We start from the raw sequence: 18,244 nt of genomic DNA on the forward strand, positions 1-18,244 counted from the left end.
CAGGCTCAACTCAGAATTCCCTGTAGAACAGCCGAGAGACGCCTCAAGGCTTCATGAAGGTGATGCCGGTGATGCTGACGATGCTGATGGTGGTGAGGAAGATGACGATGACGAGGATGATACCGAACGGTCTCCTTAAAGCTTTATTGCAATGCAATTGACAAGTAACAGTGTGTAAGTTTAAGGCGTACAATGAGTTGATCCGATACTGTTATGGATTGCAAAATGAGGACCACCATATATTAGCTGCCGCCTCCAACCCGTCACATAGTTACCATGCCTTTCTGTGGTGAGAACGTGTAAGATCTACTCTCTTAGTAACATTCAAGCATATGATACGGTATTATTAGCTATAATCACCATGCTGTATGTTAGATCCCCAAACTTGTTAATCTTTTTTTTTTTTTTTTTTTTTTTTTTTTGCGGTACGCGGGCCTCTCACTGTTGTGGCCTCTTCCATTGCGGAGCACAGGCTCCGGACGTGCAGGCTCAGCGGCCGTGGCTCACAGGCCCAGCCGTTCCGCGGCATGTGGGATCTTCCCAGACTGAGGCACGAACCCGTGTCCCCTACATCGGCAGGCGGACTCTCAACCACTGCTCCACCAGGGAAGCCCAAACTTGTTAATCTTATAACTGGAAGTTTGTACCCTTTAACCAACATCTTCCATTTCCCCTATGCCCCCAGCCCCTGGTAACCGCCATTCTATTCTGTTTCTCTAAGTCTTCCTTTTTTAGATTCCACATATAAGTGATATATTCAGTCTTTATATGTGTTGGGCATAATTCTAAGTCCTCTTCCTGTAATAACTCATTTAATCCTTCTGACAACCCTTTTAATTAGATATATGATTCTTATACCTTTTTTTTTTTTTTTCGGTACGCAAGCCTCTCACTGCTGTGGCCTCTCCCGTTGCGGAGCACAGGCTCCGGATGCGTAGGCTCAGCGGCCATGGCTCACGGGCCCAGCCGCTCCGCGGCATGTGGGATCTTCCCAGACCAGGCCACGAACCCGTGTCCCCTGCATCAGCAGGCGGACTCTCAACCACTGCGCCACCAGGGAAGCCCCTTATACCCATTTTTACAGATGTGAAAACTGAGGCTCGCAGAGCTGAGTCTGGGTCATACAGCTACTCTGTGGCAGAATCAGGACTCCAGTCCAGGTCAGTCCAGCTCCAGTGTTTATGTTTTTAACTCCTGAGATTGGCTGAAGGTTTTCGGGTAGCAAAGGAGGACACCAGGTAGCATCCTTGCCTCAGCATCCTTGCCCTCTCCCTGGGCTCCTGCTCCGTCAGATCAGCAGCTCCTTCCCTCACATCCTCTCTTCCTTGAGCCCAAGGGCCCCCTTCCCCTAGCTCAGAACCTCCTTAGAGGGAGCCCCAAATCAATCCCTCTCATAGCCCTTCAGGGGCCGGGGAAGAGATCCATTTACTTCCTGATGCTGCCAGCTTGACCTCTTCTGCTTCTGGACCAGACTCTAGCTTTACCGTTCTGTAGCCAAAAGGCCCAATAAAAGGTTTTACCAGACAGAAAAGTAGCCTTCCCTCCAAGCTAACTTCCAGAGTCACCCGTTCCCACCTCTGGGGCACCGTGTGTGGCACCTGCCTGGTATCCAGTGGGCACTCATCAAGAGAATCCCTGCTTCCTGCCCCAGGCATCTCTCCAGAGCAGTCACAGGCACTGGCTGCATTGAAATGCATTTTCCTCTGGCTTCGAGGCTGCTGACCCCTGGGAGCAGGCGAGACTGGGCCACCTGTGTGCACCTACCACCCACGTGGAGGCTGCACAGTGGTGGAGAGGGTGCCACGGGCCGCTGGCTCAGCAGCATCTCGGGCAGGTGGCCAAAGCTTGGGGGTGAGTATAGCATGGCTTTAATTGGACACAGCCCTGGTCACAGCCGCCGTTTGTTTCGCCCTCCCAGGAGCCACCCCTCCCCCTCCCCTGCCCTCCCCCTTCCCTTCCCCCCTCCCCCATCCCAGGGTTCCTCTGGCCCATGGAACAGATCAGCTCTAAGTAGGTCAAGGAGAGCTTTGGGCAGCCGTGGCTCCGGCTCCTTCCCTTTCATGTGCCTGGCGGCTCCTGCAAGCTTAGCCTGCCTTCACCAAAGGGACTTCGCTCTCCTTGCTGCGTCAAAAAGATATTTCATGTTAAAATGCAATGGGGAGATGTTAACCAGCCAGTCGGAATAAGCCTCGTCAGAATGCGAGCTGCTCAAACAGGATGAACTTTGCCCCACTCTGCGCAGGGTCTTGACCACAGCTGGCAGCGACCAGCTGGCACATTTTAACAAGGCTGGATGTAAACGGCTGGCTCCCCCAGCCCTTGCACGATTTCCCTGGAACCCATGCCACGGGGCCCCTGTTCCAGGGGTCCGGACCACCCCTGCTGGCCCCCCTGGTTCTCGGCCTTTAGGATTTCAACATCTTTGCTGAGTAAGTCATATGCTGGTTTAGCTGCATTCTTAGGAACGCCTGGTCCTCTAGCAGAGCGCTGTCTCTTTGATTTTGTGAGTTGCAGCCTATTTTTTTTTTTTTAAGTTTGGGGACCACTGTTTTATAAATTTATTTATTTTATTTTATTTATTTTTGTTGTGTTGGGTCTTCGTTGCTGTGCACGGACTTTCTCTAGTTGCGGCGAGTGGGGGTTACTCTTCCTTGTGGTGCGCAGGCTTCTCATTGCGGTGGCTTCTCTTGTTGCAGAGCACAGGCTCTAGGTGCGCGGGCTTCAGTAGTTGTGACGCGTGGACCTCAGTAGTTGTGGTGCCCGGGCTTAGCTGCTCCGCGGCACGTGGGATCTTCTTGGATGAGGGCTCGAACCTGTGTCCCCTGCATTGGCAGGCGTATTCTTAACCACTGCGCCACCAGGGAAGCCCTGTAGCCTATTGTTAAGAAGAGTCATTTTAGGTGGATGCAAGGAAAAGCTGCGGGGAGTGTAAGTGAAAGCGTGACATGGATTTGGCAAAATCCCTCTCATTTCACTGTAAAACACAGTGGCAGGATTTGGCCGTCAATGTGCAAACACACCGTGCAGTCAGAAGCTTTATTTTCTGCTTCTGTGGATGAGACACGCACGGCCTGGCCTTAGAAAAGGCATTAAGCCTCAGTTTTCTCCTCTGTAAAATGGGGATGATAATAGTTCTGATCTCATAAAGCTCTGTGAGGACTAAATAAGTTTATGTAGATCACTTATAACAGTCCCTGATGAGCAGTGAACGCCTGTTATTAATGTCATCCTCCTCCTCATCATCATTTTTTTTGACCATGAGGACTGTGGGAGACACATAGGGAACCCCAGAGACCAACTTGAGAAGGGCTCATAGGGAGTGGGGTTCGGTCCAGGGTCAGGTCAGGCAGGGATAGATGTTGTTTGAAGGACAAGCACTAAACTGTACACCATGGAGTGAGGCTGGCGTAAATCTAAGTCAAAATGTGATTCATCTTTTCACATATAACTAATGTTGCTTGCCAGTTTTAATGAAGAACTCTTATTTTTCGAGGAAGAACATCTGCAATGCAGATGTCAGGGGGACTGGACCTTTGGGCTCTCTCCCCATCTGTGCTATTTGAACAAAATGAAGGAGGGTTTTGCGGGGAGGGTGAAGGTGGGACTTCCAGGCTCCTGGTTACTTCCTGTCCTGCTGTTGTCGCTGTCTACCACGGGCTTATGATTTCCTATGGTTCTATCCTGGATGGGTCTGTACCTTGGAAACTGAATGTCAGCCCCAGCCTTTATTTACACAAACACACACACGCGCCCACACACATATGCACCATTTGCCTAAATCCTAGAGGCTTAAGGAGACAGAGGGCATGTTTTCCTGCAGCCATGAGAACATGCCCGGGTGGAACTGGACAGCCTTGCTTGCTGGATGCCCTTGCCTCTGGGTTCACTGGGCAGCCTCCGCCTCACCCTCTCTCAGCAGTTTTCTCCTGCCCCAGGATCATTCTGTCTTCTCTTTTGCTGCTGTTTCTCCTGCAAAAACTGGTGTCCTCAGGGTCTCACCTTGGCCCACCTGACCTAGCCAAGGGAGTTTCCCAAGCCAAGACAGCCGTACCCCTGAGAAGTCAGTTCTCAGCTCTGAGGACTAAACATGCCTCATGTGTAACTGGTGCTCCATTAGCACCTCCCCGGGGACCCAGCTGGGCCCACAGCCTCAGCAGGGCCCCTGCCACCCACTGAGCCTGAAGGGACACGCATGGCTCCTGTGGGTGCCTTGCCCCCACCCTCTGTGCCAGGCCCAGGACCCCAGCGCAGCATCACCAGGCTTTGGGTTGGGACCAACACTGTCCCCAGCCCGCATGAGACCAGGGGAGAGTTGCACTGGGGGCCTGGGGGCTGCGTCCCTCCTCTGTCCCTTGTTTCCACCTCTCTCTTGCTGCAGATCTGTTTCCTCCACACACGGGAAAGCGTGGCAGCCATCACCCCAGGATGTCAATTCTCGCTGCTCCACCCCCAAAGAGGGCTGATTTTCTTTCTCCATTTTCCTTAGAAATGTCCCAGGAGAGGGCTTTGGTGGACCCAGTGAGGGCCCAGAGAACACGATGATGCCATGGGAGGGAGGGGCGTGGGCGGGTAGCGAGTTCTGACGTCTGTGCCAGGAGGAGGGGGTGGGAAAGGGGGTGTTTATGGATAGGTGGTGGGCCCACACCCTAACTTGGGGGGTGCTCGGGGCTGTCCCCATGGACCCCAGGAAGGGTCAGGCTTTCGGCAGGTGGAGGCAAACGGAATGGAAACCCCACTGAACAACGGGCCGCTCTCTTCAGCCTCCTCACTCTCTTCTCTCCCATTCATTCATTCATTCATTCATCATTCATTCACCCAACGAACAATTATTGGGTACCTTGAGTTGGGCCCTGGAGCAAAGCTCTGGGCATGTGGTGAGAACAAGACAGAAGCATTCCAGCCTGCAGGGTGGAGGGAGGGTGCCACATCTCTACTGGCTCCCCAACCACTAATTTCGTGAAGACAGATTCTAAGGGTGATGGAGGAAACCAAGAGGGCGTGGAGGCAACAGGGAGGGGTGGGCGGGGCCCCCAGCTGACGGTCAGGATGACCTCACGGAGGAGGGAGGAGCCTCATGCCCGATGGGAATGGAGCTGAGCATCCAGGCTGGTGAGGCTGGAAGAGGAGAGTGGCTTGTCATCTCCAGACACCTCTGGCCCAAATGCTGTGTTTTCAACAATTGAGCCAACGTCGAACATTTTGGAGATTTCACATAAAAATTGTGTCCTCTGACTGATTGACACCCCTGGGCTCACAAGCTCCAGGGCGACAGTGGTTGGGTCTGGGTAGTCACGGCCCCCACCCCCCTTGGGCTCTCCACCTGCCTGGTCTCCCCAGATGTGTGAGTTCACAACCCTCACTCTCCCCTAGGGGAAAACACGTCACCCGTCTCGGTAAAATGCCCTGCTACCTGCATGACCCCAGAGCCCACTCTGTCCCCCATACTCGTGCCCCTGGGCTACACCGGCCTCCTGCCAAGCACCTGTGGCCTCAGTTGAGCTGGGAGCTGTCCCCCTGCAGATTTGCTGCTGCCTGAGGTTTGCTTTCAAGCTTAATAAATGAATAAAGGGGAGAAAAGGAGAAAACCACAGCCACGATCAATCATCGACGAGGTTGTATCTCAAACACGTTAACACTGTTGTTGAAAGAAGTGGTTGAAGACTACAGGATTCCATGCTGTTGTCAACAAACAGCATGCCGTTGAGGAATGTGTGAGTAGGTGGCACATTTATGAGGAAAACACGAGAATGTAGGCCAGCGGTTACCTTGGGTCACAGGTCGGGGGGCCACCCAGGGGGCTGCTGAGTACTTGCAAGGCCGTATTTCTTAAATACATGAGTGTTTGTTTGATTATAATTTTTAAATTTAATTACAGTTTTCTTGAGGATAATTGACAGTACTTATTTAAGTTTACAAAAAAATGTGTGCAATTTAATGCTTTTTGACATATCCATGCACCTGTGAAACCACCTCCATAATCAAGGTAATGAATGTATCCATCACCCCAAAGATTCCCTGTTGCACCTTGGAAATCCCTCCTTCCCTCCCCTCCACCTGTCTTGGACAACCGCTAATCTGCTTTCTGTCCCTAAAGATTAGTTTGCGTTGTTTTCTAACATGTTATAAAAGTACATGTTTTATGTAATTTGTATGTCATTGTATAGATATAGCAAAATTTGTTACCTGTTCATCTGTTGACTGACATTTGGGTTGTTTCCAGATTTTGGCAGTTGCAAATAAAGCTGCTGTGGACACTCAAGCGCATGTCTTCGAGTGGGCAAATTCTCCCACTGCTGTTGGTAAATAAAAACAGTGGAGTGTCTGTGTCATACGGCTGGCATAGGTGTAAGTTTCTAAGAAACTGCCACGCTGTTCTCCATTCTCACCAACACTTGGTCTTTTAAATTTTTGCCCTTCTTGGGTGTGTGGTGGTTTTAATTTGCATCTCCCTAACGGTGTAGAGCATCTTTTCGTTCGCTTATTTGTCTTCCCTAGCTCCTCTTTGGTGAAGCATCTGTTCAAACCTTTTGCCCTGTTTTAAAATCGGATGAACTTTTTTTATTGTTGAGTTGTAAGTGGTCTCTATCTTTTCTAGATAGAAGTCCTTTGTCAAATATAGATTTTTCAAATGTCTTCTCCGAAGTTTGTGGCTTGCCATTTTATTTTTGTTACAGTCTCTTTACAGTCTCTTTGGAAAGCAGAAGTTTTGTTTTATGAAATCCAATATATCATTTTTTTCTTCTATAGCTCATTTTTGGTGTTCTGTTGAAGATATCTTTGAGATATCTTTGCCCAGCCCAAGGTGGCTAAGATTTTCTCCAGTTTTCTAAACTTCTAAAAGTGCTATAATTTTAACTCTTATGTTTAGGTCTATGATACATTTAAAGTTAATTTGGGGGGACTTCCCTGGTGGTGCAGTGCTTAAGAAGCTGCCTGCCAATGCAGGGGACACGGGTTTGAGCCCTGGTCCATGAAGATTCCACGTGCCGCGGGACAATTAAGCCCATGCGCCACAACTACTGAGCCTGCACTCTAGAGCCCATGAGCCACGACTACTGAAGCCCACATGTCTAGAGCCTGTGCTCCACAACAAGAGAAGCCACCGCAATGAGAAGCCCATGCACCACAACGAAGAGTAGCCCCTGCTCGCCGCGACTAGAGAAACCCGTGCACAGCAACAAAGACCCAATGCAGCCAATAAATAAATAAATAAATAAATAAATAAATAAATAAATAAAAAGTTAAAGTTCATTTTTGCATACGGTGTGAAGTAGGGTTGAGTTTCTTCTCCCCTCCTTTCTTTCTTTCCTTCCTCCCTCCCTCCCTCTCTTCCTTCCTTCCTTCTTTTCTCCCTTCCTCCCTCCTTTCTTCCTTTCTCTCTCTTTCTTTCCTGCCCCTCCCTCTTTCTCTCTCCTTTTCTTTTCTTCTTTCCTTTTCTTTTCTTTTTTCTTTTCTCTTCTTTTCTATGGCTATCCAACTGTTCCAGCATCATTTGCCATAAAAGATTATCCTTTCCCAGTTTAATTCATTTGACACCTTGGCTGAGAATCAATTAATCATTTATGCATGGCTCTATCTGAATTCTTGATTCTATTATATCAAACACAAGTTGTCCAACTCTGTTCCTCTTTTCTTTTTTAATTAATTAATTAATTTTAAAATTTTATTTTATTTTTGGCTGTATTGGGTCTTTGTTGCTGCATGTGGGCTTTCTCTAGTTGCGGCGAGCAGGGGCTACTCTTCGTTGCAGTGCACGGTCTTCTCATTGTGGTGGCTTCTCTTGTTGCGGAGCACGGGCTCTAGAGTGCAGGCTTAGTAGTTGTGGCACATGGGCTTAGTTGCTCCACGGCATGTGGGATCTTCCTGGACCGGGGCTTGAACCCGTGTGCCCTGCATTGGCAGGTGGATTCTTAACCACTGCACCACCAGGAAAGTCCTGAGACTTTCTTGCTTTCTTTTTATTTACAATCATTTTTTTGAATTTTATTTTATTTTTATACAGCAGGTTCTTATTATTTATCTATTTTATACATATTAGTGTATATAAGTCAATCCCAATCTCCCAGTTCATCCCACCCCACACGCCCCCCACCCCGCCACTTTACCCCCTTGGTGTCCATACCTTTGTTCTCTACATCTGTGTCTCTATTTCTGCCTTGTAAACCGGTTCACCTGTATCACTTTTCTAGGTTCCACATATATGTGTTAATATACGATATTTGTTTTTCTCTTTCTGACTTACTTCACTCTGTATGACAGTCTCTAGATCCATCCACGTCTCTACAAATGACCCAATTTCGTTCCTTTTTATGGCTGAGTAATATTCCATTGTATACATGTACCACATCTTCTTTATCCATACGTCTGTCCACGGGCATTTAGGTTGCTTCCATGACCTGGCTATTGTAAATAGTGCTTCAATGAACATTGGGGTGTATGCGTCTTTTTGAACTATGGTTTTCTCTGGGTATATGCCCAGTACTGGGATTGCTGGATCATATGGTAATTCTATTTTTAGTTTTTTAAGGAACCTCCATACTGTTCTCCATAGTGGCTGTATCAATTTCCATTCTCACCAACAGTGCAAGAGGGTTCCCTTTTCTCCACACCCTCTCCAGCATTTGTTGTTTGTAGATTTTCTGATGATGCCCATTCTAACTGGTGTGAGGTGATACCTCACTGTAGTTTTGATTTGCATTTCTCTAATAATTAGTGATGTTGAGCAGCTTTTCATGTGCTTCTTGGCCATCTGTAAGTCTTCTTTGGAGAAATGTCTATTTAGGGCTTCTGCCCATTTTTGGATTGGTTTTTTTTTTTTTAATATTGAGCTGCATAAGCTATTTATATATTTTGGAGATTAATCCTTTGTCAGTTGATTCATTTGCAAATATTTTCTCCCATTCTGAGGGTTGTCTTTTCGTCTTGTTTGTAGTTTCCTTTGCTTTCAAAAGCTTTGAAGTTTCATTAGGTCTGACTTGTTTATTTTTGTTTTTATTTCCATTACACTAGGAGGTGGATCAAAAAAGATCATGCTGTGATTTATGTCAAAGAGTATTCTTCCTATGTTTTCCTCTAAGAGTTTTATAGTGTCTGGTCTTACATTTAGGTCTCTAATCCATTTTGAGTTTATTTTTGTATATGGTGTTGGGGAGTGTTCTAATTTCATTCTTTTACATGTAGCTGTCCAGTTTTCCCAGCACCACTTATTGAAGAGACTGTCTTTTCTCCATTGTATATCCTTGACTCCTTTGTCATAGATTAGTTGACCATATGTGTGTGGGTTTATCTCTGGGCTTTCTCTCCTGTTCCATTGATCTATATTTCTGTTTTTGTGCCAGTACCATATTGTCTTGATTACTGTAGCTTTGCAGTATAGTCTGAAGTCAGGGAATCTGATTCCTCCAGCTCTGTTTTTTTCCCCTCAAGACTGCTTTAGCTATTCGGGGTCTTTTGTGTCTCCATACAAATTTAAAAATTTTTTGCTCTAGTTCTGTAAAAAATGCCACTGGTAATTTGATAGGGATTGCATTGAATCTGTAGATTGCTTTGGGTGTACAGTCATTTTCACAATGTTGATTCTTCCAATCCAAGAACATGGTATATCTCTCCATCTGTATCATCTTTGATTTCTTTCATCAGTGTCTTATAGTTTTCTGAGTATAGGTCTTTTACCTCCTTAGGTAGGTTTATTCCTAGGTATTTTATTCTTATTGTTGCAAAGGTGGATGGGATTGTTTCCTTAATTTCTCTTTTTGATCTTTCATTGTTAATATATAGGAATGCAAGAGATTTCTGTGCATTAATTTTATATCCTGCAACTTTACCAAATTCATTGATTAGTTCTAGTAGCTTTCTGGTGGCATCTTTAGGATTCTCTATGTATAGTATCATGTCATCTGCAAACAGTGAGAGTTTTACTTCTTCTTTTCCAATTTGTATTCTTTTTATTCCTTTTTCTTCTCTGATTGCTGTGGCTAGGACGACCAAAACTATGTTGAACAATAGTGGCTAGAGTGGACATCCTTGTCTTGTTCCTGATCTTAGAGGAAATGCTTTCAGTTTTTCACCATTGAGAATGATGTTTGCTGTGGGTTTGTTGTATAGGGCCTCTATTATGTTGAGGTAGGTTCCCTTTATGGCCACTTTCTGGAGAGTTTTTATAATAAATGGGCGTTGAATTTTGTCAAAAGCTTTTTCTGCATCTATTGAGAGATCATATGGTTTTTATTCTTCAGTTTTTTAATATGGTGTATCACATTGATTGATTTGCATATATTGAAGAATCCTTGCATCCCTGGGATAAATCCCACTTGATCATGGTGTATGATCCTTTTAATGTGTTGTTGGATTCTGTTTGATAGTATTTTGTTGAGGATTTTTGCATCTATATTCATCATGATACTGGTCTGTAATTTTCTTTTTTTGTAGTATCTTTGTCTGGTTTTGGTATCAGGGTGATGGTGGCCTCATAGAATGAGTTTGGGAGTGTTCCTTCCTCTGCAAATTTTTGGAAGAGTTTGAGAAGGATGTGTGTTAGCTCTTCTCTAAATGTTTGATAGAATTCACCTGTGAAGCCATCTGGTCCTGAACTTTTATTTGTTGGAAGATTTTTAATCACAGTTTCAATTTCATTACTTGTGATTGGTCTGTTCATATTTTCTATTTCTTCTTGATTCAGTCTTGGAAGGTTATACCTTTCTAAGAATTTGCCCATTTCTTCCAGGTTGTCCATTTTATTGGCATAGAGTTGCTTGTAGGAGTCTCTTATGATACTTTGTATTTCTGTTGTAACTTCTCCTTTTTCACTTCTAATTTTATTGATTTGGGTCCTCTCCCTCTTTTTCTTGATGAGTCTGGCTAAAGGTTTATCAATTTTGTTTATCTTCTCAAAGAACCAGCTTTTAGTTTTATTGATCTTTGCTACTGTTTTCTTTGTTTCTATTTCATTTATTTCCACTCTGATCTTTATGATTTTTTTGCTTCTGCTAACTTTGGGTTTTTTTTTTTTTTTTAACAAATTCAGTTCTTTTTTTAAAAAAATTATTTTTATTTATTTATTTATTTATGGCTGTGTTGGGTCTTCGTTTCTGTGCGAGGGCTTTCTCTAGTTGTGGCAAGCAGGGCCATTCTTCATCGCAGTGCACGGGCCTCTCACTATCGCGGCCTCTCTTCTTGTGGAGCACAGGCTCCAGACGCGCAGGCTCAGTAATTGTAGCTCACGGGCCCAGTTGCTCCACGGCATGTGGGATCTTCCCAGACCAGGGCTTGAACCCGTGTCCCCTGCATTGGCAGGCAGATTCTCAACCACTGCGCCACCAGGGAAGCCCTAACTTTGGGTTTTGTTTGTTCTTCTTTCTGTAGTTCCTTTAGGTGTAAGGTTAGATTGCTTATTTGAGATTTTTCTTGTTTCTTGAGGTAGGCTTGTATTGCTATAAAATTCCCTCTTAGAACTGCTTTTGCTGCATCCTATAGGTTTTGGATCATAGTGTTTTCATTGTCATTTGTCTCTAGGTATTTTTTGATTTCTTCTTTGATTGCTTCAGTGATCTCTGGTTATTTAGTATTGTATTGTTTAGCCTCCATGTGTTTGTGTTTTTTACGTTTTTTTCCCTGTAATTGATTTCTAATCTCATAGCATTGTGGCTGGAAAAGATGCTTGATGTGATTTCAATTTTCTTAAATTTACCAAGGCATGATTTGTGACCCAAGATGTGATCTATCCTGAAGAATGTTCCATGTGCACTTGAGAAGAAAGTGTAATCTGCTGTTTTGGGATGGACTGTCCTATAAATATCAATTAAATCTATCTGGTCTATTGTGTCATTTAAAGCTTGTATTTTCTTATTAATTTTCTGTCTGGATGATTTGTCCACAGGTGTAAGTGAGGTGTTAAAGTCCCCCACTATTATTGTGTTACTGTTGATTTCCTCTTTTATAGCTGTTAGCAGTTGCCATATGTATTGAGGCGATCCTATGTTGGGTGCATAAATATTTACAATTGTTATATCTTCTTCTTGGATTGATCCCTTGATCATTATGTAGTGTCCTTCATTGTCTCTTGTAACATTCTTTATTTTAAAGTCTATTTTATCTGATATGAGTATTGCTACTCCAGCTTTCTTTTGATTTTCATTTGCATGGAAAACCTTTTTCCATCCCCTCACTTTCAGTCTGTATGTGTCCCTAGGTATGAGGTGGGTCTCTTGTAGACAGCATATATATGGGTCTTTTTTTGGTATCCATTCAGTGAGCCTGTGTCTTTTGGTTGGAGCATTTAATCCATTCATGTTTAAGGTAATTATCCATATGTATGTTCCTATGACCATTTTCTTAATTGTTATGGGTTTGTTTTTGTAGGTCCTTTTCTTCTCTTGTGTTTCCCACTTAGAGAAGTTCCTTTAGCATTTCTTGTAGAGCTGGTTTGGTGGTGCTGAATTCTCTTAGCTTTTGCTTGTCTGTAAAGACTTTGATTTCTCTGTCGAATCTGAATGAGATCCTTGCTGGGTAGAGTAATCTTGGTTGTAGCTTCTTACCTTTCATCACTTTAAGTATATCATGCCACTCCCTTCTGCCTTGTAGAGTGTCTGCTGAGAAATCAGCTGTTAAACTTATGGGAGTTCCCTTGTATGTTATTTGGCATTTTCCCCTTGTTGCTTTCAATAATTTTTCTTTGTCTTTAATTTTTGTCAGTTTGATTACTAGGTGTCTCAGCATTTTTCTCCTTGAGTTTATCCTGCCTGGGACTCTCTGCACTTCCTGGATTTGGGTGGCTATTTCCTTTCCCATGTTAGGGAATTTTCGACTATAATCTCTTCAAATGTTTTCTCAGGTCCTTTCTCTCTCTCTTCTCCTTTTGGGACCCCTATAATGCAAATGTTGTTGTGTTTAATGTTGTCCCAGAGGTCTCTTAGGCCGTCTTCATTTCTCATCATTCTTTTTCCTTTATTCTGTTCCACAGCAGTGAATTCCACCATTCTGTCTTCCAGGTCACTTATCTGTTCTTCTGCCTTAGGTATTCTGCTATTGATTCCTTCTAATGTATTTTTTATTTCAGTTATTGTATGGTTTATCTTTGTTTGTTTGTTCTTTAATTCTTCTAGGTGTTTGTTCTTTAATTCTTCTACGTCTTTGTTAAACATGTCTTGCATCTTCTCGATCTTGGCCTCCATTCTTTTTCCGAGGTCCTGGATCATCTTCATTATCATTATTCTGAATTCTTTTTCTGGAAGGTTGCCTATCTCTCCTTCATTTAGTTGTTTTTCTGGGGTTTTATCTTGTTCCTTCATGTGGTACAAAGTCCTCTGCCTTTTCATTTTGTCTTCTGTGAATGTGGTTTTCCTTCCACAGGCTGCAGAATTGTAGTTCTTCTTGCTTCTGCTGTCTGCCCTCTCACTTTCTTCCTTTCTAATGTGAGCCCTTAACTATATAAAATTTCCTCTAATCACTGCTTTATCTTCACACCATAAATTCTGACACGTGATTTAATTTTTTTTCATCCAGCTCAAAATATTTTCTAATTTCCTTTGTGATTTCTTTTTTGACCCATGGTTATTTAGAAGTATGTTTTTCAGTTTGAACAGGTTTTCTAGATATGCCTCTGTTACTGATTTCTAATTTAATTCCATGACAATCCAAAGACATTGTGTGATTTAAATCCTTTTAAATTTATTACATGTGAAGTAAGGCTGGGGACCCATAGGGGCTCATTGCTGGGGGAAGTATGATCTTTATCATGAGCCACCAGAGGGTTTTAAGCAGACAGGGAATTTGATTTGAATTGGGTTTGATTGGTCTGATGTGCATCAGGTGTGAAAGAGGGGAAATGGGATGGGGAACTGGGGTTTGAGGTTTCTCTGAGTTGTCCAAGGAGAGTGGGGAGTTGTCTAAAGGGTCTGTATCTCCAGGGAAGGGTGTAACTTTGTGACAGTGTTGCAGATATCAGAACACGGAGGGGTACAGGTGAGGGCGAGGAGCCGGGTGTTTGGGAAAGAGCCCTGGACTGGGAGTCAGGCAGGGTTAGGCGGTGTGACTCTGAGCATGTCACTTCAACTCTCTGGGCTTTAGTTTCCTTACCTTTAAAATAGGTGATCAGCCTCAATGATCCCCTCATTTTAACAGCCTGGACTGCTGCTTGTATAGGGAGGGTCTGCATGAATGAGGAAAAGGTGACCCCTCAAGATAGACACACAGAAGGGTGGCCCTGAAGCAGGCCTAAAATTAAGGCCTAATATTCTGTGCTGCCTTGACATCTGGTGAAACCGGGAGGGTCTCTGTGGTTTATCTGCAGGTCCCCTTCCCCACTCAGCTCCTGTGGGTAAGGTCCCCCAGTCAACAACAATTCTCATGGGGGTTGGGGACAGCACAGTTCCTGTCATTCCTGAGAGGTGGGGGTCGGGTCCCTGCCAACCTGTGGAATGATTCAAGCAAGCCAATCACACGGTCCTGTGGAACCAGGGGTCCCCCTGCCACCTTCTTGATACCACGAAGCCCACCTCCCACAGCCTTTGGTGGTTCTCTCTTCTCCTGAGTGCAACCCATGTGAGCCTGCGTGGTACACAGTGTCGACCTCCCTTGGCTGTGAGTTTACGTGATTAGTAAACTGCAGTCCATCTTATCTGTGCAGTGTTAGGTTGGGCCTTCCCTAAAGCCACATAACCACAGGGCAGGAGGCCTCCCTCACCAACGGGGGTAAACAGGAAGTGATTAAAACAACCCCTTGCTTGGAATGAATCCAGCCCCTCTTAGGGTAAGTGGCTGAGTTGGTGCAGCCTGGGCTGGGTTTCAGCTCCATGTGCCTCCTCTACTGGTGCCCGGGGACAAGGCACACCTGGTTGCCTGTTCCTGGCAGCTCTGGTAGCAGCTTCTGTTTGTTGGAATCTGGTCTGTGCTAAGATCTGCTAGCCTTGTCACCCACCCTGGGAGGTAGATTCCATAAGTCCCATTGTACTGATGAAGACTCTGTGAGTGGCAGAGGAAAGACTGGAACTCAGGTCTGTCTGGACCCTGCCCTACGATCCACTCTGGAAGCTGGCAGGTGAGAAACCTGCAGCGCCATGTTCTGAGAAGTGAGAAGAAGTGGGTGGCTGAGTGAAGGTGTGAAGACGAATCCTGGCAGGGAAGGGAGAGAACCACTGTGTTAACGAAGTGGACCCGGGGGCAGCCAGGCTGGGCGTGTCTGTCTGCCGGGGGGTCCTGCGATGCTGAGGTGGGTGGAGAGTCTGGCGGGGCAGGGGGAGCAGAAGTGAATGGTGGTGTGGCCTTCAGCCTCAGCCAGCTCAGACAAGCCAAACCCTCAAGGCTGCCCAAATTGCTTCCACCCTCTGATCACAGAAGAGGCAATTCCCACCAGAGGGATATTTGGCCCAAGGGGCTCCCGCAGACAGAATTTCTAGAACCAGGTGGTTTCTGTAATGACCACCCTGGCTGCGGCTGACCTCCTAGAATAATGAAAAGGGAGAACAGTTGTGCGCTGTGATGGCTACAGCTCTGGGGCTTGGAGGGCAGAAATGGGGGTCAAGTCTTATGGGAATGTAAGCTCTATGAGATTAGGGTTTTATTTACGGCTGCTACTCAAAGCATGGGACAGTGCCTGAAATGTAGTAGATACACAACAAAAATGAATTAAGTGAAAGAGTAAATTAAGTCTTAGCTTTCCTGTCTCTTAGCTGGGTGTCTTTAGGCAACTTGCATAACCTCTCTGTGTCTCCATTTCCTTGACAGTGAAATTGGACAGAACAGCACCTTGTGGGCTTGTTGCGTGGATCACATCAGATGCTGTATTAAAACAATAAGGGCTCACTAAGCCCCCGCTGTTATTATTACTATTATCATGATCTTGGCTCTTGTTTAGCAAGGAGGGCTGCCTACGAACCCCCTCACCCGAGACCCAGCAGCCACACTTACGGAGCACGTGCTGTGGGCCAGGCACTGTCCTTGGTGCTGCATATAATTACTCACTTAAACCCAAATACAACTCTTTGAGCTACACTGTTTTTTTGTTTGTTTGTTTGTTTGTTTGTTTTTGCGGTACGCAGGCCTCTCACTGCTGTGGCCTCTCCCGTTGCGGAGCACAGGCTCCGGACGCGCAGGCTCAGTGGCCATGGCTCACGGGCCCAGCCGCTCCGCGGCATGTGGGATCTTCCCAGACTGGGGCACAAACCCACGTCCCCTGCATCGGCAGGCGGACTCTCAACCACTGCGCCACCAGGGAAGCCCAGAGCTACACTGTTTTTTTTTAAAAACACCTGTTTTACCAATGAAGAAGTGGAAACGTAGAGGTGATTCTGGCTATAAAAGAAAGTTGAGGAACATTCCTTCATCCTTATTCTCTCAAAGAACATACATGAGAATAGCATGGTTTTTTTCCTGAAGGGCCCGAAGGAAGACACCTGATAATCTGTCTGGGCCTGGGCTCCTTGGCAGGAAGCCTTAAGGAGAACTGTTGAGGATCTCTTTTTCTTCTTGTGCCAGTTTGATGAGAGAGGGAATACACTTGACTGCGTAGGCAGGGATTCAGTCTTGGGCAGTCTGGCTGTAGAGCCGGGCTCTTGACCAGTACATTTTCCTGTCTAAGGTACAATCACCTTCTACCTGTGAGGCCTCAAATAAGTCACTTCATCTCTCTGAGCCTCTTGTAAACAGGGAGAGCTATAGTATCTTCCTAGCAGGGTTGTTGTAAAGATTAAATGGTTTCAGAAACATGTTGCCCTGAGCATGGTGTCGGGAATGCTCTGGGCACTAAACAAGCTCAAGCTGTGGGCGTCATCATGATGACCAGCCAGGCCCTGTTCCTGACCTCTCTGCCCAGGACATCTCCTGACCCTTGGGCTCTCCTGTCTCCGGGCTGTGGTGGACCTGCCACCATATCTGCAGCCCCACGCAGCTACATCAGTCCCAGGGTGGCCATGGGTCACTCACTGTCTCTCCAGGTCCTGGATGGTGTCAGGGAGTGGAAGGCCCCAGGTCTCCAGGAGGAAGAGGACAATGAGGTTGGAAATGATGGGGATGACACCGTAGGAGGGGGAGCCAGAAGGGGAAGGACCTCGCAGGTCATCCTGGTCAGGGGGTCCATTACAGACCCCCGCTGACCTGCTGAATGCAGGAAGACTTCTGCTGTCATCCTGTGGGTAGAGAGGAGGGCTGGGACCCTTGTCACAACTGCCACTTCAGAGGGGCTACTTGGCTGGGCCAGAGGAGGGAAAGCTGGGCTGCTGGAGTCGCCCTCCTCAAGGGCTCTTCTAACCCCACCTCCTCCATTGAGCTCACCTAGATTTTCCCATCCAAAGGGGCTTCTGCCTCCTGGGAATATCCAGAGTCCTTCATGGGAGCTCTCTAGGGCCCACCCTATTCTCCCTGGTCTCAGATAATTTGGAGGCTTTTCTCAGGGCTCCTGCAAGGCCACAGAGCTCCCATTTCAGACTTTCTATAAAGTATCAACAAACTCAATAAATGTGTGTCAAAAAAAAAAAAAAAAAGAAAGAGTGGACAAGTGAGTGAGTGAGCACCATGAGTGAGGCTGGGCCAGGCCTCTGGGGGCTGGGGTCCAGCCCTGCTCTTCAACTAAATCCTTGGCCACCCTAAGCTTCAGTCTACCCAACTGTCCAATGCAGGGGTGGTCTAACTCTAGACCACTGGGTTCCGAGGAGGTGACCTGGGGCTCCCTTGGGGCAGGGAGGGGACAGTGGGAAGCAAGCAGAGTCCCCACAACCCCCAGGAGCTCTTGGTCTCCTCACCAGGGCTCTTATAAGATTTCACCTGAGCAGAGAGCTGTGTGGCTCGAAGCAGTTTCCAGTCCAGAGGCCTTCTGAGGGCTCTCCGTGGGGCTGCCTCCGAGCCTGGACTCTTGGGGAGAGGCTGTTTGCAAAGGCTCTGGCTGAGCAGGTGCCTTTGGGGGAAGGACTCCAGGGCGTCTGCTCGGTTCCATATCGGCGCTGGGTCTCCCTCTCCCTCTGCTGTGTGTCCCTGGGTGCCCAGCCCCTCTCTCTACCCCCACCATGGGCCCTCGCAGGGGTGTCCCTTTCTCGCCCGCCCCAGGCCTGGCGGCCCCTCCTGGGCCCAGCCAGCAGCCCAGCCTACCGCAGCGAAGTTGGGAAGAATTCCGGCTTGTAGACCATGATGCAGGTTAAGCTGATGCCAAAACATCCCTTTCCCAGCACAGCCAAGATCACATGCAGGGTCTGCAGATCTAGGCAGAGGAAGGGGTGAGGGTGGGTTCTGCTCGGGAGGGTCCCCAGGAGACTGGAGC

The 18,244-nt window shown here is 46.6% G+C and overlaps 1 protein-coding gene across 1 annotated transcript in view; it reads right to left on the reverse strand.

Moving 5' to 3' along the window:
- Positions 1-43: 43 nt before the first annotated feature.
- The window catches only part of SLC22A11 (solute carrier family 22 member 11), a gene marked incomplete at both ends in the record, with an annotated part of 31,583 nt that continues 13,382 nt past the window's right edge, over positions 44-18,244 (reverse strand). The window contains 4 exon segments of the mRNA XM_082629323.1: positions 44-134; positions 16,918-17,120; positions 17,755-17,884; positions 18,076-18,184. Of these exon segments, the coding sequence (XP_082485449.1) occupies positions 44-134; positions 16,918-17,120; positions 17,755-17,884; positions 18,076-18,184 (533 nt within the window).

This window comes from Mesoplodon mirus, assembly GCF_964341445.2.
Source record: "Mesoplodon mirus genome assembly, chromosome: 7".
Classification (NCBI taxonomy): Eukaryota; Metazoa; Chordata; class Mammalia; order Artiodactyla; family Ziphiidae; genus Mesoplodon; species Mesoplodon mirus.